General features: G+C 44.2%; 7 protein-coding genes, 1 long non-coding RNA gene and 5 other non-coding genes across 19 annotated transcripts in view; 4 read left to right on the top strand and 9 right to left on the bottom strand.

The window, feature by feature from the left end:
* Positions 1-695: 695 nt before the first annotated feature.
* tous (testes of unusual size) lies at positions 696-4,738 on the top strand. The gene is made up of 5 exons (NM_137843.3): positions 696-1,051; positions 1,110-1,193; positions 1,282-2,207; positions 2,257-2,426; positions 2,494-4,738. Exons 1-5 carry the CDS (start codon positions 852-854, stop codon positions 4,627-4,629), a joined length of 3,516 nt encoding a protein of 1,171 aa, NP_611687.1. The 5' UTR covers positions 696-851; the 3' UTR covers positions 4,630-4,738.
* On the bottom strand, positions 4,653-5,762 carry Vps20 (Vacuolar protein sorting 20). 2 transcript variants are annotated; one of them, NM_137842.3, is made up of 4 exons: positions 5,679-5,762; positions 5,454-5,594; positions 5,279-5,388; positions 4,653-5,216 (listed from the first exon to the last, which is right to left on the bottom strand). In NM_137842.3, the coding sequence occupies exons 2-4, from the start codon at positions 5,526-5,528 to the stop codon at positions 4,763-4,765; spliced, it is 639 nt and encodes a 212-aa protein (NP_611686.2). In that variant the 5' UTR covers positions 5,529-5,594; positions 5,679-5,762; the 3' UTR covers positions 4,653-4,762. The 2 variants fall into 2 exon arrangements, with proteins under 2 accessions (NP_611686.2, NP_726213.1); NM_166536.3 differs by lacking the exon at positions 5,679-5,762 and having other exon boundaries at positions 5,454-5,551.
* Positions 5,763-6,076: 314 nt separating this feature from the next.
* Positions 6,077-8,327, bottom strand: RpS16 (Ribosomal protein S16). 2 transcript variants are annotated; one of them, NM_001299802.1, is made up of 6 exons: positions 8,253-8,327; positions 7,903-8,051; positions 7,784-7,825; positions 7,432-7,563; positions 7,024-7,138; positions 6,077-6,317 (listed from the first exon to the last, which is right to left on the bottom strand). In NM_001299802.1, exons 2-6 carry the CDS (start codon positions 7,912-7,914, stop codon positions 6,172-6,174), a joined length of 447 nt encoding a protein of 148 aa, NP_001286731.1. In that variant the 5' UTR covers positions 7,915-8,051; positions 8,253-8,327; the 3' UTR covers positions 6,077-6,171. The 2 variants fall into 2 exon arrangements, with proteins under 2 accessions (NP_001286731.1, NP_611685.1); NM_137841.4 differs by lacking the exon at positions 8,253-8,327 and having other exon boundaries at positions 7,903-7,945.
* Positions 6,394-6,528, bottom strand: snoRNA:Or-aca1. Its single transcript, NR_003830.1, has one exon. It is a non-coding gene; the product is annotated as a snoRNA:Or-aca1 (small nucleolar RNA).
* snoRNA:Psi28S-1175c lies at positions 6,552-6,687 on the bottom strand. The gene has a single exon (NR_003829.1). It is a non-coding gene; the product is annotated as a snoRNA:Psi28S-1175c (small nucleolar RNA).
* On the bottom strand, positions 6,700-6,840 carry snoRNA:Psi28S-1175b. Its single transcript, NR_003828.1, has one exon. It is a non-coding gene; the product is annotated as a snoRNA:Psi28S-1175b (small nucleolar RNA).
* Positions 6,852-6,987, bottom strand: snoRNA:Psi28S-1175a. The gene has a single exon (NR_003827.1). It is a non-coding gene; the product is annotated as a snoRNA:Psi28S-1175a (small nucleolar RNA).
* On the bottom strand, positions 7,211-7,277 carry snoRNA:Me28S-G2173. Its single transcript, NR_003826.1, has one exon. It is a non-coding gene; the product is annotated as a snoRNA:Me28S-G2173 (small nucleolar RNA).
* Positions 8,328-8,404: 77 nt separating the features above from the next.
* CG4294 (uncharacterized protein) lies at positions 8,405-13,667 on the top strand. Of its 2 annotated transcripts, none has more exons than NM_137840.4 (7): positions 8,405-8,809; positions 8,894-11,346; positions 11,404-11,783; positions 11,846-12,124; positions 12,257-12,542; positions 12,702-12,859; positions 12,925-13,667. In NM_137840.4, the coding sequence occupies exons 1-7, from the start codon at positions 8,509-8,511 to the stop codon at positions 13,067-13,069; spliced, it is 4,002 nt and encodes a 1,333-aa protein (NP_611684.3). In that variant the 5' UTR covers positions 8,405-8,508; the 3' UTR covers positions 13,070-13,667. The 2 variants fall into 2 exon arrangements, with proteins under 2 accessions (NP_611684.3, NP_001246462.1); NM_001259533.2 differs by having other exon boundaries at positions 12,708-12,859; positions 12,925-13,276.
* CG4269 (uncharacterized protein) lies at positions 13,377-16,827 on the bottom strand. 3 transcript variants are annotated; one of them, NM_001299801.1, is made up of 2 exons: positions 14,622-14,734; positions 13,377-14,161 (listed from the first exon to the last, which is right to left on the bottom strand). In NM_001299801.1, the coding sequence occupies exons 1-2, from the start codon at positions 14,631-14,633 to the stop codon at positions 13,865-13,867; spliced, it is 309 nt and encodes a 102-aa protein (NP_001286730.1). In that variant the 5' UTR covers positions 14,634-14,734; the 3' UTR covers positions 13,377-13,864. The 3 variants fall into 3 exon arrangements, with proteins under 3 accessions (NP_001286730.1, NP_001286729.1, NP_611683.1); NM_001299800.1 differs by lacking the exon at positions 14,622-14,734 and adding an exon at positions 15,943-16,827 and having other exon boundaries at positions 13,736-14,161; NM_137839.3 differs by having other exon boundaries at positions 13,736-14,161.
* A 119-nt stretch (positions 16,828-16,946) lies between these two features.
* lncRNA:CR45328 (long non-coding RNA:CR45328) lies at positions 16,947-17,586 on the top strand. Its single transcript, NR_124698.1, has one exon. It is a non-coding gene; the product is annotated as a long non-coding RNA:CR45328 (long non-coding RNA).
* Positions 17,587-17,723: 137 nt separating this feature from the next.
* On the bottom strand, positions 17,724-19,395 carry CG3927 (uncharacterized protein). The gene is made up of 6 exons (NM_137837.2): positions 19,161-19,395; positions 18,981-19,102; positions 18,555-18,919; positions 18,341-18,430; positions 18,120-18,213; positions 17,724-17,894 (listed from the first exon to the last, which is right to left on the bottom strand). Exons 1-5 carry the CDS (start codon positions 19,318-19,320, stop codon positions 18,138-18,140), a joined length of 813 nt encoding a protein of 270 aa, NP_611681.1. The 5' UTR covers positions 19,321-19,395; the 3' UTR covers positions 17,724-17,894; positions 18,120-18,137.
* Positions 19,396-21,107: 1,712 nt separating this feature from the next.
* The window catches only part of dnr1 (defense repressor 1), a 29,813-nt gene continuing 28,570 nt past the window's right edge, over positions 21,108-22,350 (top strand). For both annotated transcript variants that reach the window (NM_001274208.2, NM_137836.3), the window contains exon 1: positions 21,108-21,748. In NM_001274208.2, coding sequence (NP_001261137.1) covers positions 21,662-21,748 — 87 coding nt within the window. In that variant the 5' untranslated portion in view covers positions 21,108-21,661. The remainder of the gene's footprint in view (positions 21,749-22,350) is intronic.

The following is a 22,350-nucleotide window of genomic DNA, read 5'->3' as shown; positions in this document are numbered from 1 at the left end:
ACCCCAACGTAGTTGAGTTTGAAATTATTCTATTGGACAATACTGCTATTAAATACTTTATACACATGAAAATTGTGTTGTCTGAAAGGAAAACCATTAATCAAGCCAATTCCCCACCCAATTTATTTCCCCAACTGGGAGAGCTCAAACCATTTTCGGCATATCCAACTTGTAGGATTGTGGACACAAAAGCTTTCCCCCTTTCCCAAGAATTTCCCAGCTGAAGAGGGGCCGAGCAGCTTTTCTTTAACTAACAATTTCTTGCGTTAGGTCGTGTTCGCAGTGCCAAGGAGACGATAGCCGCCAACTACTTGTGGGGATTTTGGGGGATGACACAATGCTTGGAGACCCAACTGACTGGCTGGCTGTCTGACTGGCTGATTGACTGACTGACAGAGTGACACAGTGACTGGCAGACCCATATTCAGCGAAAAGCGCATTGACAGAGTTCAAGTGCGACGGTGTGGCTGTTGCTCTATTGTTGGCCAGGAAACGAGCGCCGGTTTCGGCGGAAATTTCAATGTTGTTTTTATCAAGCGCTTAGCTTTCATCACAGACCCCTCCCTTGTCACTCGAGGGTTTAAATTAAAAGCATACTTAGCGGCGCTTAATTACTTATTCATGGACGCTCGCGGCTCCGTTCAGATTGGAATAGACCCAGAGCCTGGTGTTGTTAGGCTCTCACTCTCACTTCCCATGGATGCCATGGAGTTTGCTGTCGCTGGCAGGACTCCCTAACGATTTGCCCCAGGTTGTTTGATCGAATTTCAGTTCCTCCAATTTGTCTGTCTGCCAGCTAAAATTGTAATCCCGGGTCTCAGTGCATATATTTTGTACAACACTCAACGAGGATGGACGAAGCCAACAAGGAGGATGTGAAGCGAGCCTCTCTTTCCAACAGCACGGTGACAATAAGGCCACGTCTCATCTACGGACTGCGTTCGGATGTCATTGGCAACATCCACTTCAACCTGACCAAGGAGGTCATCTATCCGGTGGAGGGAGTTCTAGCGTTCCACGACTACGTCCAAAACAAGCAAAGGTTTCTCAGGTGGGTACTCCACGTTTTATAACTGTTAAGGAATATCTTAACCCTTGTAATCCTGCAGGCTGCCGGAGGATACGCGACCCGAGGTGATATCCATAAGTTCGCATCGCAAACTACTGGCGGTGGTGGAAAGGCACTCGAAAAAGTAAGAGCTTCATTTCAGATGCTTTATATTTTATATAACTCAACCTAACATAGTTCAAATGAATGGACTCTTTTTAACTTTCTATTAGTGGTCGGTATATATCCATTTATGAGTTGGCCACCCTGAAGAAGCGACGTCACTTGGAGCTGCCGAGCAACCATCGCAATGCGGAGATACAGCAGATGATCTTTACCAATGACTCCAGATCGGTGGCCCTGATCACCCGCCCGCCGGAGGAAACCCTTATTATGTTGGTGCTGGACAAGACCAGTACAGTGATCGAGGGCAGGGCCACAATCCCGGGATCTCATGGAGGCGCCGAGTGCATCGCTGGCAATCCAAACGATTGCAATTTTATGGCGGTCGGAGGCGAGCGCACGTTGTTGCTGATGAGTAAATCGGAGCGAGGATTTAGTATCAGCAATAATCTGAAGGTGAAATATAGGGTCACCTCGATGGCTTTTCTATCGCTGGACCTGCTGATGATTGGTACGTCGGATGATCAGTTGATCCTGGTGGAGAACGGCGAGCAGAAGTTGGCTCAAAAGGCGAGCGATGCGGACACTGTGGACTTGATGATCGATCAGGAGGTGTTCGATCGGGACAAGGAGTTGCAGGAACAGCGTTTCCTGCCCACGCAGGCGGTTAGCCTTCCTGACAGGAGAGTCCTCTGCATGACCGCCTTCCCCAAGGGATTCGCCTACATCATCTTCAATCGGGCCTTCGTCTTCGAGCGCGTTTCCAAGTTCAAGTTCGAGAGAAAAACCATCCTTACGGTGCCCACGAATCTGTATGCCGAGCATATGTACCAGATTCTAAATCTGGCCATCGACCACAAACAGGAAACGGTGATAGTGACCACATCCCATTGTCAGATTTATGTGGGAATTCTCATTGTTCCCGAGACCCTGAAGACCAAGCAGCTGAAGTTTGAACCGCTGGGAGTCCTCATCCACACTGGAGAGATCATCGCCATGTCTGTGTGCGCCTGGAAACCGATCATCATGACTGCCTGTGGGTAGAACATCTATCTTCTTGATCACATTTTAATATTATCCTGCAGCCAGGGATCAGACCATCCGGATTTGGAACTATGAGACCGCCTTGGTGGAGCTGGTTCGCAAATTTCAGGTGGATGTCAATATTGTGGAGCTGAGCTTAACGGGACAGATGGCGGCCATCGGCTTCTCGGATCAGCTGCGTATTACCCAGATCTTCATGGATGATCTAAACGTAAGTTTGCTCTTTCTTTCACCTGCTTTTACCATTATTGTTTTTTCTATTTTTAATATTACCTTAGATTGTCAAGACGTACAACTTTCCGCACTGCAACGCGGTGCGGTATTCCAATTTTGGTCACATGATGGCTGCCGCCTATGACAACAACATAGCCATTACCTCAGTGTACAAGCTGGATGTGCTGATCAATCTGAAAGGCCACAATGGAATTGTGCTTTCCGTGGCGTGGTCGAGGACGGACAAGTTTCTAATCTCTGGCGGAGCAGAGGGTGCCATCTATCTGTGGGACATTGAGACAGGCGCCCGACTGCAGGAGATCGTCCAGAAGGGCACCGAATACGTGACCATCTCGTGCAGCACCAACGATCCGCTGACGATCTACGCGGGAACCAGTATCGGAACGATCCGCGAGTTCCAGGACTCCACGCTGATGAGAGAGATAACCATTCCATCGAGGACCAAGGGATCCGTATCCGATGTTTGCCTGGCCAGATCGGACCTGATTATGTTTGTGGCCGATCATGAGGGTAACCTTTTCAATATGCAATTGCCGTTCCTGGAGGCCGGAGGTGGAACCTTCACCAACTTTCGGTTCTTCGATGGACCGGTCAACAAACTGCGCTTCTCCTACGATGGCACTCTGCTGTTTGCGATATCCAACAAGGGAACGCTCGCCATTTGGGCCATGGACAACATCGAGGGCAAGGTGCCCTACATGGATCAGGATCTGATGCGCAGCCAGGAGGTGCTCATACCGCGCAGCCAACTCAACGACAAAATCGAGCAGATTGCCAACCTGGAGTTGCGGTTGAAGCAGCAGGCGGAGGAGTTCCAGTATCAGTTGAGCCAGAACGAGATCTTTGACGGCCAGCAGCTGCAGGAGGTGCACAGGAGCTACTGCTCGGCACTGGAGGAGCTAAAGGAGTTGAACAACGAGATCGAGGCCAGGCACACGGAGGAGATGAATCACATTACGTTCCAAATCAACTCGATACGGGAGGAACACCGCATCCAGCTGGACACTCTGGCCACTCAGTACTCGGAGAGGATGTTGATAGAGTACCAGAAGTTCACCAATCTGCGCGAGAATATGCTGGAGCTGCGTGAGAGCTACGAGGACAAGCTGAAGAACTCCACGGGCACGCTGCAGGATACGGTGGAGGCACTGGAGAACAACTACAAGCAGCAACTGAACGAGCGCAAGGAGCTCATCCGTGACCTGATGAAGGAGATGCAGGACAAGAAGGCCGAGTTCATTGAGTACTGCCGCGAGGTTGAGCTGGAGAACGATCGCAACATGGTCTCCACGCAAACGGAGTACGAGAACAAGTTGACCACTGAGCGAAATGAAACCCAAATGTGGCGAGGTAAAGCGGGTGTCTTGCAGAAGAAATTCGAGTCGCAGAGCCGAGAGATTGACAATCTCCTAGAGGAAGTTGAGATCCTAAAGGAGGAGCACCACAAGTCGCAGCGCAACATCCAGAAACAGATGCGCAACATCGAGGATCTACAGAAGGACATTGCCGATCGCGACTACGCCATCAACGGCAAGGAAAAACGCATCCAAGACCTGCTGCACAAGAACCAGGAGCTGGACAAGTACAAGCAGGTGCTGGGCCACAAGATTGCCGAGCTCAAGGCGCAGATTGAGCCGCGTGAGTTTCAGATCAACGACAAGCGCAAGCACATCATCGAAATGGAAGCGGAGCTGGAGGGTCTCAATCAGAACAACGTGCAGTTGGAGCTGCAGTTAAAGGAGATGCGGGATAAATACCTCAGTAATGTGGCCGAACTTCGGACGGAGCGACATCGGGCAAAGGCTTCTCGGGAGTGCCTGCACTCCATCTGCTCGGATATTTACTACGTGGCCGGGGAGATCAACTCGGCCGAGGCCCTCAAGAAGGCGGTGAAAGAACTGTTCCGCAAACACGCCTCCGACGACGAGCTAAAGCGATTCGTCACTCTGGACGCGGAGGTCAGGGACGAGTTTATGCGGCAGCGCAGGCAGATCGAGAATGTTCTGGACCGATACAAGTCGGTGGCCGAGGACAAATCCGTGCAGAAGAAGTACGACAAGCTGTTCAAGGAGAACGTGATCCTGATTGAGGAGATCGAGAAGCTGAACGAGACCAATAAGATGCTGCGCAGCAAGGTGAAGGAGGACCTGCGTCGATCAACAAAGACAATACACAAGTAGACATGCGAGTCTATGTGTTCTTTAGTCAAGCATAATCTATTAAAATATGTATTTCACATTGGACTTATCGAGAAATTTAGTTGAACGACATATATACATACAAAATGGCATTGGTTTCGTTTTACTATAGGTTCTATGCCTCCACCAGGACTTTCTTGGTTGCTTTGGTCTTTGCCGGCTCCTCGACGGACTCGATCTCAGCGGGAATGGGCAGATCTTCGGTGGGCACATCCGGCAGCTGTGCACCCTTCTGCTGCTCTTCCTCCGCCTCCAGGGCATCCAGCTCGGCCAAAACGTCCTCCTCGTCCTGCGTGGTCAGCACATCCGTCAGTATGGCGTCTATTTCCTGCTGCTTTTCGATGCCCTCGCGTGTCTCGTCCATGATTCGCTCAACTTCGTCGATGTCAAGCATTTCGTGCACCTTCTTCAGAGCAGCATTGCCCGCTTTGAGGCCGTCCAGCACCTTCATCTCCACCTGGGCGAACTCAATGTCCGCAGCCAGCTTCTCCAGGTTTTCCAGCTGTTTGTCGGCATTGGTCAGCAGACTCTCCTGGTACTTCTTCTTGCGCAGCAGCAGCTTGGCCCGGCTAAAATGAAAGCAATCGGTTTAGTTGAACATGTTTAGATCACATATGGGTATGACACATACTCCTTGCGACCTTGCTGTAGGCACTTCCTTGCCAGGAGGCGATCATTCTCCAACTGCGTCTCGATGCGTTTTTGGTACTGCTTCAGACGATCCCTCTGTTGCTTCAATTGCTGCAATGGGGAAGTGGCTAAGTGTTTGGGCAAACTTTCTGGCTACTCAGTTACCACCAACTTACCAGAACCGCCTTGTCCTGGTCGGTGATCCGACTAGGAGCCGTCTTTTTGCTGGTTTTTCCAAACAAAGCTCCCATGACTAACTACGTGGCTGTGTAGGCAACTTAGCTACTTTGTAGCTGCAGTGGGAAATTCGAGGAAATCTTAAGTCGAAAAAATTTGCAAAGGAATAAAATATGAATATAAAAATAAATATATATATAAGTGCTTATAGGGGAAAAAATTACTTGTAGAATTTTAAATTTTCAAATAAACATTTGATAGATATTATTAACCCGAAATTTAGCTATACGTTTTGAAAAACAAACGATGGCTGCATTATAGAGTGGCCGTTGGCGGAGTTCAGAAATAAGTCCATCTAATTAAATACCAAAAAGATACCATACTCAGTGATTGTTCTTAGCAGAGGCGCAAACCTACCGAACATTGTTCAAGAATTTTCAAATATTACTCCTTCCAAGATATAAACACCTCTTTATAAAATTATGTTCTCAAACTGAATATCATCTGCTTCAAAAATTAATTTTTCGAAAACTCAATTCTTCTGGAAACCGTCACTTAGTTCCAAAAAAGGTTTTGTTATACATATTTCACCCACTTTATAGAACAAAACTACTCGTTTGTACAGTTAATTATTCCGTTTTATTCGCACGTGCGTGCAAACCATTTTCAAATTGTAAAAAATAGCTCTAATCCAAATTGAAAACCAGACAGAGTAGTTTAACGGTACGACTTCTGGTAGCGAGCACGGGCACCTGGACCGCCGAACTTCTTGGGCTCGCAGCGACGCGGATCGCCGACCAGCAGGGTTCTGTCGTACTGCACCAGAATGTCCTTGATCTCCTTCTTGGAGGCCTCATCGACGTCTGCAAGAAAGAAGTTTCAAACAATTAGCAACCCACAACACAGATACAGTTCATAGAAAATAACTAAAGTTAATCAAAGTGTCGATGAAGCCTCAAATAACAATGGTCAAATCTGCCAACGTTCTCTTCGATTGCGACATGCACTTAATCTCCCTGCTCGAGTCTTTTCCTGGAAACGGCTATAAGTTCCAACAAAAATCTGGGAGAAGGTGCTAGGAGTTCTAATAATCGTATAAATGTGCCTGAAGCATCACCCAATTTGCACAATAACATTACAACTTGGTTGGTATATGCTCATAAATTAATCTGCCTTTCAATAATGATTCGGAGGAAAAGGGATAACAATTCCAACAAAAATCTGGAAAAAGGGGACTGCGTTTCCTAGTGTTCCTGAAGCATCACCCAATTTGCACAATAAACTTACAACTTGGTTGGTATATGCTCATAATAAAGTTTAGTCTGCCTTTTAATAATGATTCGAAGGAAAAGGGTTAACAATTCCAACAAACATCTGAAAAAAGGGTCTTAAATTCAAGGTGTTTCTGAAGCATCACCCAATCTACACATCTATAGCGTAGCTTGGTTGGTATATGCTCATCATTTAATCTGCCTTTCAATAATGATTCGAAGGAAAAGGGACAACAATTCCAACAAAAATCTGGAAAAAGGCGTTGTGCTACTGCTTTCGATCCGAAGCTTTACTTACATTTCTGGTAGAAGGCAACGAGAGCCTTGGAAATGGCCTGGCGGATGGCGTAGATCTGGGCTACATGACCACCACCGCTAACGCGCACGCGGATGTCGACGCCGGCGAATTTCTCCTGCAAGATACAGAATTGTATTTGGATTAATAGAGGCTTACAAGAGGTTGTGCATAAACATTTGTGTTTAGGTCGATCAGTATAAAAAATTAGTCTCATTTGGCTTCAAATTCGGGATAAAGGTTATCATCATATTGGTACTACAAGCCAGACTTTCGTTTCAATTTTCACTGCACAAAACGGCGGCTTTGATTGCATGTAGCATATTTAAAATATGCCCTATTTTGTGCATCCAAAACAGATTTTGAAACGGAAGCTTTGGCTTTCTAAGCTGCTCCGTTCGTCGTACTCACCTTGCCGAGCAACAGAAGGGGCTCCTGCAGTTTGTATTGCAGGACCTTGGGTTCAATCTGCTCCAGAGGACGACCGTTCACCTTCAGGAGGCCGTTGCCACGCTTGCAGTAAGCGACGGCGGTGGCGGTTTTCTACAATAAAAACACCGGTTATTAATCGCTTAGTAAGACACTGGATTGAGTTAAAATCCAAATTCCAGGCTAAAATCCTAGCGCACACACACAAACATAACCTCTGCGTTGAGGCGGCGGCAGCTACGAATTTTTTGCCGCCGCCGATTGACGCGAGTTTTTCGCCTGCACGTGTCGCACGATTATTTTAGTGGATTTCAGCGGTTCAATTTACACACACCTTGCGTCCGAAGACCTGGACAGCCTGCACGGGTTCTCTGCGCTGCAAAATACAAATATTCGCAACATTTTAGGCATTAGTTAGACACGAATTCTCTGTTTTTTCACGGGCACAAATACCTTCTGCTGCATTTTGCTCCGCGAGTTGGGTAGGAAAAGAGCGGAAGTCGCGTTGACAGTTAGGGTGACCGCATTTCGGCATTCGCGCAGCTGTCAGTGGGAAAATACCAGAAAGGGACACCTGCCGGACAGTGCTGCAAAACGAAGGACTATCGGAAAAGTCTGTTTAAGTTTTAAGTATTAATTAACTTGCAACAAAGAATAGAAACAAGCATAGTAGTTTAAATCGACGAATATATATACATATAAAAGTAAGCGTTTACTTAAATTACAAAAAAAAAGAAGCAAAATAATAGAGTCTGAAGTGTTTCCCGTTACTGGCAAAAAAAAATAAATATAAAAAACTATACTTCGCGATTTGAAGTGCAGAACTGGGATCTGCGTGAATTTGACCTCACAATTGTAGTAATTTGTTAGAAGAAAGCGAAACATTTTCCTTGTCTAAGCTTCAAAATACTGCAATGTGGTATTTTTTTTAGGTTATCGCAATCTATCGATAGACTACTATCTCAAGTATAAAGTAATGAAAAAAAGAGTAATTGTAGTTCATTAGTGTCAGAAAATATCAGAAAAAGAGCATAAAGTGCTTAATTCCGTGAGACAAAAATGGTTGTTGGCACAGCCACAATGCCCCCGGAAATATTGCAAGTGCCCGCGATAAAAAAAGAGCACTCGGAGCTGCTGGAAAACCCTGCGAACTCTAAACCTTGTGATCCCGACGAAACTGCTGAGGAGGGAGTCGTCGAGGAGGATCGTGAGGAGGGCGAGATTGTAGACGAATTCGAGCTGATCATTTCGTCCGAGGATGACGAGTTCAAGTTGCGCGCTCGGATCCACCAGCTGGAGGAGAACAACAAGGATGTGGAGCGCATGGACATGCTATCCGCCAATTTGGCACATCAATACAGTAAGCAATACGTTGGGTTCTACGCATTTAGATAAAGGGGGTTCACTAATGGGTCTGTTGAACTTATGCATATTGCCATTGCAGATTACCCGAAGCCTGTACCGCGGTTACCGCCTCAGCAGCAAAAGTCTCCCGTTTACATTCTGTCGGATGTGTCGAGCCAGTCTGAGGATGAGTTCGAGGCCCAGAGGAAGTATCGCAAGCAGAAGGGTCGCCGCCTGGAGCTCGGCAAAAGGCATAATCATTCATCGTTGAGGGACTACCGGCGGAATCCCTTTGCCAGGCGCCACAAGCACTCTTCTCTACCTCCTCCGGTCACCACACAGCGTCGGCGGCAAGACTATCACCATAATCAGCTAAACAATCGCTACCAGCGTCGCCACCAACAATACTTTGATCTTGAAGATTCCCTGGAGAGCGACGGCGAGCTGGGTGAGTACGACGTAACCTGTGACAACGATGACGACGAGTTGGACCTGCAAAAGCTTGAACTGAGCAGGGATAAGTTGCGCGTGGCTTTGGCGCGGGAAAAGCGAGAATTCGTGGGTCAGTACAAAAACAGCCTGAGTGAGCGACTTCAGTACCGTGTACACAAATCGCCCAGCCCCAAGCACAGCGAGGAGTACCAGCAAGAGGAGCAGGAACTGCCACTTTCGCCAGTACAGCCAATATCGGATGACGGCGAGGAGGAACCTCAGGAGCAGAATGTGCCGCAAAGGGAAGATCCTGCCGAGCTTAAGCTTCGACTGATAGCCCTTAAATCTGCCATACTGAAAAAGCATTTAGCGCGAAAGAAACGGGACGCGGAGCGGGCTTACTCGCCCACTGATATGATCAATCGCGTGCATCCCGCCATTTCCAATGACGACGACATCGATGACTTAATGGAGATCAGCCCAGCCGCATCGCCAGATCGAGAACAAAGTCCGCCGAGGTACTCTATTGATTATGCCGTGGACACAAAGCCTGTGGACATGGATCTAGCCGATACGGACAGCGATGATCAGAAAAAAGAAATGTGGAATTCGTGGTCCAACAACTGGAACTCAATTGATAACGCTGGCGGCAGTTGGCGCTGTTTTATGCCCAACAATTTGCCACCTGTGTCGGTTCCCATTGTGATAGACGAAGATGATGAGCTAGATTTAAATACGGATAATCGGATAAGGAGAGAGATTATGGCTTACGATGACGACGAAGTACCGCCGCCACCGCCGCCCTTTCACATTCCACAAATGCATCTGGAGGACGAGGATGCCAGGGATGCCATGCACCTAGTCGATCAGCATTCCAATCATAGCTATAACTCGGAGTTGCAGACCGTTTCCATGGAAAACTCGCAGATGCATATAAACTCATTTGACCAATTCCAGCCGAATTCGAGTGACGATGAGGCAGGAGCTTTGCGAGCTATTCTTCTATCCAATTTGCGCGCAAATAGGCCCCCACCACCACCTCCAAGAACGCCACCACCTATTGATTGGGAGCTTAATACTGCTCCGGGTCAGGTGCAGGTCCCAGAACCTGTTGCCGCTCCAACGCCTTCTTACGTACCTGGCTCCGTGACTCAACCTAAGGAAGATTCAACGCAAGACAATGATTCAGATGATCCAGAAGAGCTGCGCTTATTGCTCCTTTCCAGCATAGCGACCAAAAAACGGACGAATGGACCAAACCCAAAATCCGGTTTAAGACCAGAGATACTCAAGAATGCTTTAAAACGTTTCCAGCCCTCGGAATTGCCTATAAAAGATGAACGGTCTCAGGATCAACATCCAATTTTAGATGAATGTAATGTACTGAAAACAGAAAAGGAGATAGAAAAAGAAACTGCAGTTGAGCCAGTTGCATTAGAAACTGCGACCATTAACGTGGAATCTGTGGAGGTGCCACAGCCGCTGGTGCAGGAACAGAAACCATCGTTCTCACCAACAAAAATCATAAAAATTGTAAAGCCCAACAAGGTGATAAACAAAAAAACTACTAAACGGAAATTGCTCGCGATTGAAGGTTCAGGGTTGAGCATAAAACGGCCGAATGTGTTAATGGATAAGGAACCCAGCGCTCCACTGCGTAGTCAGGAAGTGATCGCATCTAGCACTCGCCTGATCACCACCGTAGATCCAGCCAGCATCAAAGTAAATAAGCTGATCATTAGCTTAGCAGAGGAGTCGCCAGCCAGTGATGATGACCTGGAGCTGAGTTCGAGCTTCGCCTATGTAAACACAGACATTGCCAGCCCCTTGAGTTTGGCTATGGGCAGCTTCAGTGGGTCAACCACCAGATCAAATACTCCCATATCCGAGATTGCCGAAACGGTTCCCAATGCCAATATTAATCTCAGACGAACTGTGATTAACGATTACTTTGAGAAGAGGATCGACGATTTTCTGAAGCAAGCCAGATCAAAAGCTCCCACAATGAACTCACCAGAGGCGGCGAAAGAAAATACGTCTGAGAAACCTCAGGTTAAGGAGGAACCTCCAAAAAGTGTAACTTCTCCTAAGACACAGCCGCCTCCAAAGACAACGCCGGTGGTATGTTTTCACCTCATTCGAGTGTATGTTTTATATAATATATTATTTCTTTATCAGGCTGTTCGACATTTACCAGTGGCATCGCAGAAGGAATACCTTCGTTTGGTCGAGCGTATGCAAATGTTGGAACGAAAAAAGGTTCGAGCGGCCAAGACTGCTGCTCCTGTTGCCAAAAGCAAGGCGCCTACTGTTGATAAGCCAACGCCGAAAAACAATGCATCGTTAAGCACGGCGAATATTGTAAACAACCCAGCCAAGAAAGACCTAGGCAGTACAACAAGTTCCCCTATGACCAACGATAAGGCTACCTCAGCAGTTCAGAAACCACAAGTCAAAACTGCGAATTTAAAATCGGCAAAAACAAAACCTAAGCAAAATCACCAGATGTCCAAGGAGACTCGGCTGAAGGCATTTGAGAATTCTTTTGTTAAGATTGGGTAGATATTTGAGTAAATAGGGCCTTCAGTTACTATTCTCTGATTATAATTAATGGTTTCAGGGGGAGCATGCTAATCAATCTAGACAAATCGCTGGAATTGGTGGAAGAAGCCAAGAAGTCAAAGGCAATACGCTTGCGATGCTCACAGCGTCTCAAGGAACTCTATGACGAAATGCAGACATTAAGGCAGGCGGTTAAACAGGAGGAACTTAAGCTGTCGAAGATTCAGCCCGAGATTCAGGCCAGCCATGAGATCATCATATCACTTAAGCAGAAACGACATAAACTCCATACGGCGGCTATGGACTTGGGCCGTGGATTAAGGGGCGATGACTACAGGTACTACCATCATCAACCACAACAGCAACCAGAACGGCGTGGGAAATCTGGAAGAAAACGATTACAGAAACCAAATCAACGACTTGGGAACGGGTGGAGCTCTATGCTACTATAGATTTGATTTTCTTACAGGTTAATCGACGAGGGAAAGGCAGCCATCACCGCCAAATCAACGCAGCTTACCAAGGAGATACGCCTGTACAATTCTATAGTAAACTACGCAGACCTTACGAAACTGACTGATGCGGAGATTAGTCAACAAAACACTGTAATGCCAACGGAGCCCAAAACGGTTCAACATGAGGAGTCAAGGGAGAATGAACCTTTAACGGATCCTCAGGTTAAAAATCAAAGTGAAACAACGGAGACAGAGCCTGCGATTGGAAAACAACCTGAAACGGAGACTGACCCTCCAGATGTGCGTGGATTTCGATTTGTACAAATTGCTTCAAAAACTATTGTTAAGAAACTCATTCAAGGCGACTTACCGCTGTTATTCTTCAGTGTATTATTACACTGTCATTTCGATCTCTTTGTCACAAACCCGCATTAACAATACGGTTGAGTTTATTTCCAGGAACAGGCGCAGGAAAAAACTGTAGAAGTTGCCGTCCCAACTACAGCCCCCTATACGGTTAGCATAATGCGGGAACTGCGCGAAGAGAAGTCCGACGAGGATCATAGGGAAAGCTTTCTAAGTGCCTATCAAACACCCATGTGTAGGAACTACAATAGGTGAGTATTACTAACGTGAGCGGCTGGCTGGCGAAATGTATTTGCTTTGTACTCTCTTTCCTAAGCCACCTCGATGTCCACGCCACAATCTGCCCGTTTGATCTGATGGGTCGCTGTGAGGATGCGGACTGCTCCTACCTTCATTTAGCCCGCCCCGACTCCCAAAACGAGCTGCCAAAGACAAGCCCTCTCTCAATAACTAACAAATAACAAAGTCACTAAAACACTAAAAGCATACATAATCCGTAAAATAACGAAAAAGTGTAAAAGCGTGCTTGAATTCTGGTAAGTTGAACTCTTCACGCGACTTAATATTTAAATGTTGCTTTCAGTCAACGTTAAAAAGAAATAAACCCACAAATCACACGCCCAGCAGACGCAGAGAAGCATCCGCCGGCGTAGCGAGTGCTAAACCATAAAAACAGAAAATTAACAAAGAAAAACAATCGTTACTAGGTTGTACCTTGTTTGTTATATACATTTATATATATATATATATCGTGTAGTGCGAGTTCCACGTCTCCGTCGCTCGAGTCGAGTTTTCGGGCTAAAGTTTGAACGGATGTGCATCCTTATTTTCGCTTATAGTTTTTTGCCTTATTATTTAAACAAACGAAAGTAGCAGTTATATAAGCTTAAATAGTTGATTTGAATGCGCGATGATTATTATTTATACATTCGTTTGCCAATTACAAACATTTTCGAACATTCGTATCCGATTAAAAAAGTTTAATTATTATAAAGTTTTTTTAAAAATGCAAAAAATGAATTTACAAACAAAATTCGGCAAAAAAAAATGAAGAGAAATAAATAAAAGAACGTACAAAATGAAATGAGGAGTGTTTTTTTTAGTGGGAAAGGGTAAAGACCGCAAATACGCTAATTTAGCCTTGTTTATTCCTAAATATAATTTAAATAAATACAGTGGGTTTATCACAGCCAATCCATGCAGGAGCGCGAACCAATTTACACAGCATCCATCGCCTCCTGACCCCCATTCCGGCTCTACTCGTTGCCGAAGTACACATACTCCCGGCACCAGTCCTTGATGCCATCTTCGTTGCCGCAGCACATGGGATAGACGAATTCCGACTTGGTCACCTTGGCGCACCGCATGCACAGCTCCATCGTGTTGGTGTCCTTCTCGCACTGCTGCACTTTTAGCACCGTTTCCACCGACAGATTGCCGTGGTATTCGCTGGGATCCACGTTCGCCTCACCACCAACACCCGAGGAGGAGGGTCGTGCTTCGACATCCGAACTGAGTACGAGTAGTGTCACCACCAATATATTGCTGAACATCTGCAAACAGTCGAGAGTTGAGGAATTCGTTAATTGAATTTTCGGCTATGAGACACAATTGAGCGGCGAGGAGCATTAGAGGCGCTTCAATCTGGTTTCGGCACAGCGATCATAATCTGAGCCAGATTGAACGAGTGCGATGAAGTTTTTAGTCTTTATACACTTTCAACAAAAGGACTATGTACATAGTATATGTCGGTTTCCGCTTGTGACATTTTTAAGTAATTGAAAAAATCTCTTTCACTTCTGCAGATTAAGTCCCATTTATTAGTTCAATTCACTTGGAGTGTTTTTCTTTTGGCACCTGTTCAATAAATCATTTTCAAGTGTAATTGCTTTATTTGCAATGTACATTTCGATGGCTGATTAGCACTTAACATTATCTTCGGGAGTTTTACTAGACTTTGGAATCGAGCAATCGAATTCAGGGACAGGGACAGATGGTGCTGCTTGTGCTTACATTCTTAGCCATTCTGTTGCTCCACTAACACTTTATCCACTCCACGGTCAATTCGCTATTCGCTAAGTACCCGGACGAGGTGATATTTCCTTCGGACGATCTGATCGCAACTGGAAGCCAGAGGGGCTCGAGCATTACTTTTTATACTTGGCCCACGCTTACGAACAGATCGTGCTGAGATCGTGCAGCATTCGTGACACATAATTCCTGATAGGCCAATATCAGGTATTACCTACTATCACGACGAACGTGCCATTTCGATGGCAGGAGTTGGCTTTTCCCGCCAAGTAATCACTCTGTCCGAAATTTACAATGGGCTTTGGTAATCACACATTTTTCTGGCATCCACGAGTTAATAGGCAGCCACCTCACGCATGAGTGTGCCATTATGTTTAAATCTATGCGTATGCGTAGTTTTTTGCTCAGTGGGATGATACAATTTTAAAATACGGCGATTCTATCGCCTGATTAAACTATTTATAACTAAAATAATGCTAAATATTTAAAGCTCTTTTGTAAAGAAATACTATTTATACGTAGCGTAGATTTTTGCTTATGTTTGCTGCTAAGAGAGTTTAGAATCGCTTACATATTACTCATACGTAACGTTGCCCTTCATATTTACATACCGATAATGAATTCTTAGCATCTGATATTACTTTTGTTTGCTCCAAGCTAATAATTTTCTTTAAAATAATTATATATGTAAGTGCAAAATATGATGCCAAACTGACTGTCGCATCCATTGAAACTGTTGCAGTGTAATCCAACAACTCAACGCATTTCATTTCTATAACGATCGAATTAATATATGTATGTATGACCGCATAGTGCACATTAATGTTGCGTATACACAGTCAATTAGTGAAACATCATGTTGCTGATAAGGGGATTTCATGGGCGCCTAACTGATTAAAGCTGATCATTCTGATCCCAATCGCACTTTGCAATTTTATTGTGCAATGTCGCGGACAGTGTTTACTTCCGGCAATAATGCGCGTTCTCTGGAAGCGAAATCCTAAATGTGGTTTCATCACACTTCTGCGAATGACATCACCGACTATCTACAGAGCCCTTCTAAGACCCATTTCCATCTGCGCACAACTAATAAGCGATTCGTCGCACACTGCAATTGCATTTCGAATTCTCGGAATTGGAATCGGTTGTTCCCCGAATTATATCCACATGTAAACTGTGCAGGCGTATACTTTTAATTACTTTATTTTGTCACATTGTAGGTGGGTACATTTTACTGCCAAAGGTCAGGGATGGTAAAAAAGTTGTCAGTGGCTGAAAGGGGGGGGGGGGGTTTTAAACTTACGAGTGCAAGACGGAATGCATGGGGATTTTCGAAAGGCCCGTCTAGAAGTTCAGCAAATCTCACCCTTTAGGCCAACCCTGATCCCAAACGATAACCTTTGATAGAGTGTAAACGAAATCAATTTCCTCAAACTAATCCGCACTGTAATCCATTCACAACTAATCAAGTAAGTAAGTAAACTAGTAAAGGGGAATTTCGGAACGAGCATGTTGTATTGATGCGTAGTCTAAGTGGAAATTCAGAAACTAAAGTATCTAAATGACTAACCTTAGGCACGGGAAAAGTTGCTCGGCTGGAAGGCGATTAACCGATCGATGGGTCCATCTTGATTTGTATATATTTGAAGACCTAGTTTGAAGTATACTAAACAAACAAACAATGCAGCGCTGATTAGGCTAATCACATCATCGGAATCGTTATTGATTCAATTACTCGAATTGCGACAAAGCTGTTTCATATATTTTTAGCAAGTTAAACCTTTGCTTAAATCTGATTGGTGGTGTATTGACCCTACACATACATATGTTTGAATATCCAGGGCTGTGTCATTGAATGCGTCTATGTATGTATATAGAACCAATAATAAACAATGATTCCTGGGCTCGACAATGAACCTTGGAGCTGAAGATTAACGCAATCAAACGAAATTCCTGTTGATTTCTTTCGGCTTTGAGTTAATTAGTCCAATCGAACGGACAGGGAAACGCTCCCTCCATATAGTATTTCGCCAGACAAATGATTTCGGTAATCAGATCGACACGGATCTGGGTACATAAATCGCGACACTTACTGAGCGATTTTTTATGAAATCATGCTTTATTACGACGTGTGATTTACTACTGGTGAATGGGTATCGATCGTAGACGCTGTTGCCAAGTGGATCTCCCTTGCACACGGAAATTGTCTTTCTGTATTTATAGTGCGGGTGCAATGCAGATTGTCGATCGCCAGCTATAAATACAATCCAGAATGTTTACAATACGGTGGCCGGGACTCGCTTATCAGAGGGAGGTCACCCACCGCCATTGTTTGTTTGTCTCCGGCTCAATCCTAGATGAGTAATGTCATCAGCCGAATTGCTTGGCCCCCACCTTGGCCGACCCCAATAAAAAAATGTCCAACTTTCCACCCACACTGTCTGCGAATGACTTCGCCATGTCCAAAGTCCATAGCGATAGTCTCGATTGCGTTTTACGATCCATGTGGCATGTGACTGAAGTGTGCCACCGATCGAAGGATATAAATCGCGTGATTATGGACTGATTATTATCAGTCACGAAGGCGCCGTATAAAGTTTATTGATCCACTTTCGATTTTTCTATAGTGTCTTTCGATTTCAAACTGACACGAAACCCCGTAAATCTTTTGGCAAGATTTCTCAGAAGAGATCTTAAAGATATTAGTCAATGTTCCATAATGATATATGACATATATGCCATATATATGACATATATATATATATGACTGAATATTAATTTGCATATAAATTCATTTAACATTTTTCGTTGGGTTTTATTTACTTTTTACATTTTCCTTACGTTACATACTTCGATTTTACATTGTATTTTACACAAAAGCTTGAAAGCATGGAATATCTTTTCGGTTAAAGAATAAATTAAGCTTTCGTGTCGGCGTAAGTTACGGAGTAAGAATATAAAAGATATTGTTAGATCTGAGTACAAAGTATTTATAAAATTCATGCATTGCCTTTCATTTTATTAGTTTTTTAAATTCATAGAAAATTACGAACTCAGGATATAATTTTAACAAGTGCGCTTTTTATAAATGTTTGTTTATTAATTAAAAGAATCATTTTAAATGCTGCTTTCTTTAATGTGCTTCCTTGGATTGTATAAACTCAGTCAGTCCACATAGCAGGATTGGGCTTATACTTGGATACGGATATCCACGTTTAAATGGCGTAGCGTTTGTCGCTGTCATTGATGTAGGTGCTATAAAATTGGTTGATTATTATTTGTAATTACTAAACTGAAGTAAATCGTTGTATAATATTAGTCATTCTAGTATATTATAGAGTTTGATCTGAGATCTTACTCATGCACTGTTTTTGGTTTTGATAGTACAATATAATCTAATGGAAATCCCAAGGTTCCCATCTAAGGTGCATCTCATAAAACTATCTTATGTAACAGACCCCGGCACTACCAAACACTTACGTTTGCTATACTCATAGCCTATAGACGGACGACTGGGGAGCAGAACATAAGATGTTCATCATAATCATATTCCACCTCCTCCATATAGGCGACTCTATAAAGATCGAAATGTTAAATGCTGGTTTAACGCATGTTGGCTAGGATTCAAGGAACTACTAGGACGCGGTAACTCCTGGTTTGGTCATTAAATGATACAAAATTATACTTTACAAGTAACTTACTCGCGCGGATTTTCCGTAACTCGCCTAATCTGGTTGTTGTACTTGGGAGCCCTATTCCTGATGGCTCCAATCGCCTTGTCGAAATTCGATCTGCAAAATAACAATGGATTTTTACCCTTTGCCCAATGGCAAGCAGATGGATACCACATGCTTAACTTGCTTGTCAAGTAAGTCAAGTTGCATCGGTATGCAGAGAGAATAAGATGACCATTACCTGTAGGGCGCCATATTGAGTCCGTTACTTTTCTTGGCCGACTTGGGATTCATTTCCATCAGCTCGCGCTGCTGCTCGTGCCAAACATCGTCGTTATCGTCTGGAATGAGGTACTTACGGATCTCGGCCAGGGCGTAGGCTATCCGTGCATAGCACTCCGCCGGAGGGGCCACCGCGCTGACCTCCAAAAAGAGATCCTTGTGAAGATGGGCATATCTCGGGTCGCCTGAGCTGCGCAGCTCCTCCTCTTTGTTACGATCGCGCATCGAGTTGCGACCCTTGATGACAATCTTGCAGTGGGTCTCCTCCTGAAGGCGACGCAGCGAGTTGCCCTTGGGCCCTAGGATCTTGCCAGTGAAGTTGAACTGCGCAAGGGTACGGATTTATTTTGCGGACGGAGGGGACAGCTAATTGTATAAAACGCACCTTGGGAAACTTATTAACAGGCACGAAGACCTTTTGGATAATCTTCATCGGCTTCTGCTGGTACACGTCTGCGAAGGGCTCCTTGCCGGGAATGCGACCAGTGGAGTAGACACGGTCCACAGCTGGAATATTGGGATAAGTACCATTAAAATACCCTGTAAAGAGCCAAATTGATTTTACATTCGTCGATTAGCAGTGCGCAAAGTGGAAACTCCGCGGACAATCGCTTGCGCTCCGCGTCCAAATCGGCGAGAAACTTTTGGGCCACCTCGTTCAGTCGCGGCTGGTAGGTAGGTTGGTCTTGGTTCTGTTTCTCAGTTAACTCGCTTGGGGTTTCCATTTTTATCACAATAATCTTTACCGAATATTCACAATTCAAAATTGATGTAGACTGAACAATGTTCTGTATATCAATGAACTGAAATGCTGGCCGAGCTGCCAAACGTATGAAGTTTGAGGTTGTCAACTTTTTCAGTGCTATAGTGATTGTTTAAATGTCGGTTGCCCATTATGTTTGTGCGCGTTAAACGCTGCTTCTATGTCTCATTGTAAGATAATATTATATTTCAGCCGAAACAATGTGCAACATTTTGTGCATATTTACGCTGCACAGACATAATCCAACTTGAATGACCAAATGCAGCTAAATAAGCTGTTTAGCCACTGATTACCCGAATGTTTGCCTAACAACTAATTAAATTGGCTGCCGGAAATGCAGTCGACATTTTGCTATTGCGAACGGCGGATATCCCAGGAGACGCCAGATTTGCATAGTTTATGGCAGAAGTTGTACAAATGCCATTCCGATGTTGGGGTCTGCCCAGCTAGGCCCCATTATCCCCCATTCAATCATTGTCCGTTGTCAATTGCCGATGGCCATTGCGGTGATATTGATTTCTGTACCGAAACCCCTGTTGGGAACGCATTACGAGTGCACACTATTTATTGCATAGTAGACTATTGCTATAGCCAAGGTCGGTTCTAGACAGCGCCAACCCCATTATTGTGGGATTTGGGGGAAACGTGACCCGGCTGGCCGTTCGGCTCCATTCAGTGCCACCTGGTTCACCTTTGTCACCTGACCTACAAAATCTACCCCAAACATAAGGGGACTGTGCTGACTTATGCAAGTCACTTTACATTTGGAAGCTGACGGCATTCCCATAGAATTTCTTAGTGGTCGCACTGACTATCTAATCTAATTCGCTTGTTGTCAAGATCATCAGGATAATTGCGATGCACCTTGTTGTTTGCTTTGTTTGTGTATTAATAACTCAATAGTTTTTGCATCTTAATGTAGCTACCTTTTAAATTTGATTTTTAAGTAGATCGAAAGCTTTCAGTTTCATGACATTCATCACGTAAGCAAAAAATGAACACGCGACGATCTCCATATGACCTCCATTCGCTCTAGCCTGACAATATGAGCTAATTTTAGAAATAGTCCAGCCAACGAGGTTACTGCAAGATACACATCCTTTGGCTACACATCCCCTGCAGGTCGGGAGAACAAAAACAGCTGAGGCATACATAGATAAAGCGGTAAGCCAGAATCGGAAACAGCTGCATGGCACTGAAAAGGATGAGAAAAGATATCTGCACATGCGCCACAGCGCGTTCGTTCAACCATTTACCTGCATTTCAACTTCAATGCGCGGAGCAGGAGCAGATATTTGAGAACAAAAGCCCCGTGGCTGAAAACAAATGAGGTTGAATGAAATATACAGTAACATCTGGCTATAACTAACTTTTCGGCCACCCAGTGAAAAGTCCAGCCCATTGATATGCGTATATTAATGCTAAATTATTTATAAGATTTAATATGGCTAACAACTAATTACAATATTTCAAAATTAATAAATTATAATTAATAAGTAACAGTGCCAAGGAATGTTGCACACTTCAAAAATTTCTCTGATCTAAATATATTTTAGAAGTCTCTTAGTCTAAGTCTAAAATACCAAAATATAAAAATACAAAAGAAAGCCTCTTAAATCCAAATCAAGAGAAGAGAATTTGGTTCTCTTTTAATATAACTCTCTTTGATGGGCACGTAAGGGAGAGTTCAAGAGAGCGCGCAATACGAATTGTTACTACTTAAGCAACACGCAGCGCTCACATTTATTCATTCTATGTTTGGCAGCTCTGTGTTAAACACCGAATACTCTGAAACAAAAACAACAAGGATATCCGTGAAATCGCCGGGAAAAAAATATATCACGAAGTAATATTTTTATTTTTGCACAAAAATTTACCACTGCATACAAACTACAACGCGTTTTGCAACAATAAACAAGCTAAAATCAAATTGGAGAAACCAACAACTGTAGCAACAATCAAAAAAGTTTACGTGAAATTCGAGCGTAAAAATGTGTACAAAATTCCAAAAGTGCAAATATATTTAAATTACCCCGCAGTGCTCAACGTTCAAAGTTAACAAACAGAAAACAAGTCACATAATTGCAAATAAAATTAAAACAGTTACCCAGACTGAAGCAAAAAACGCGGTGCAACCTGTAGCGCTTCAATTCCGATTGTGATTTTGAATACACACCACGGCTTTTGTGCAAACAAGCCGGAAGCAAATCCCAAATGCAATTGTTTTGAACCGCAGCTGAGCGGAGCTTTTACCTGTTGGACAAGAAATCAAACGGCAGCGTTAGCACAGAAAAGGCCAAAAGATGTGGTGCATTGTCAACCTGCCCAACGGCACCCAACAAGCCGTCAAGTGGGATCCCAAAGCCAATGGTCAGGAGTGTCTGGAGAAGGTGAGTTTATCGGTTCTCTATGTATATATGTAGGTACAATAGTTGCTGGTGATTTTCCACAGAAATCGCTTGGTAGTTGAGTGGAAAGTGCACCATTATGGGCTCTGATCTCCCCTAGCTCCTTTCCCTTTTGACTTACGCAATATTACCAAATTGAAAATTCATTCCTTATTTATCCAGCTCTTGTAATGAAACTCAATAATAATAGATAAGAAGCCGTATCGTAGGAAGTATTATTTATAGCTGGCATTACATCCATCTTGATAAAGTTCGAATGGTGAACTAAGTAGCAGCCATATATAAAACGATATCTTAGCGCGTAGTTACACTTGACCTTGATTTTGATTCCATCTTCATGATAGAACCCATATGTGTTATTCAACCGAAAACAACAGGCTTTTCCTTACTTAACTCCAAGTATGTGGCTTGAGCCATTAAACCAGCCACATTTCTACGCATTGCATTACCCGCATTCAAGGGCACCAGCCTCGGGTGTTCTGCAACTCAAGGGAAAGTCATCAGCTCCACTTCACGGAGGTTACAAAATTATCCAGGCGCGAGCTCCTTGCCTTGGAATTACTTCATAGCTCTTATCGATCCTC

Source organism: Drosophila melanogaster, chromosome 2R, assembly GCF_000001215.4.
Source record: "Drosophila melanogaster chromosome 2R".
NCBI classification, from domain to species: domain Eukaryota; kingdom Metazoa; phylum Arthropoda; class Insecta; order Diptera; family Drosophilidae; genus Drosophila; species Drosophila melanogaster.
The sequence above is the reverse complement of the archived record's forward strand: the minus strand, read 5'-3'. Positions and strand labels throughout refer to the sequence as shown.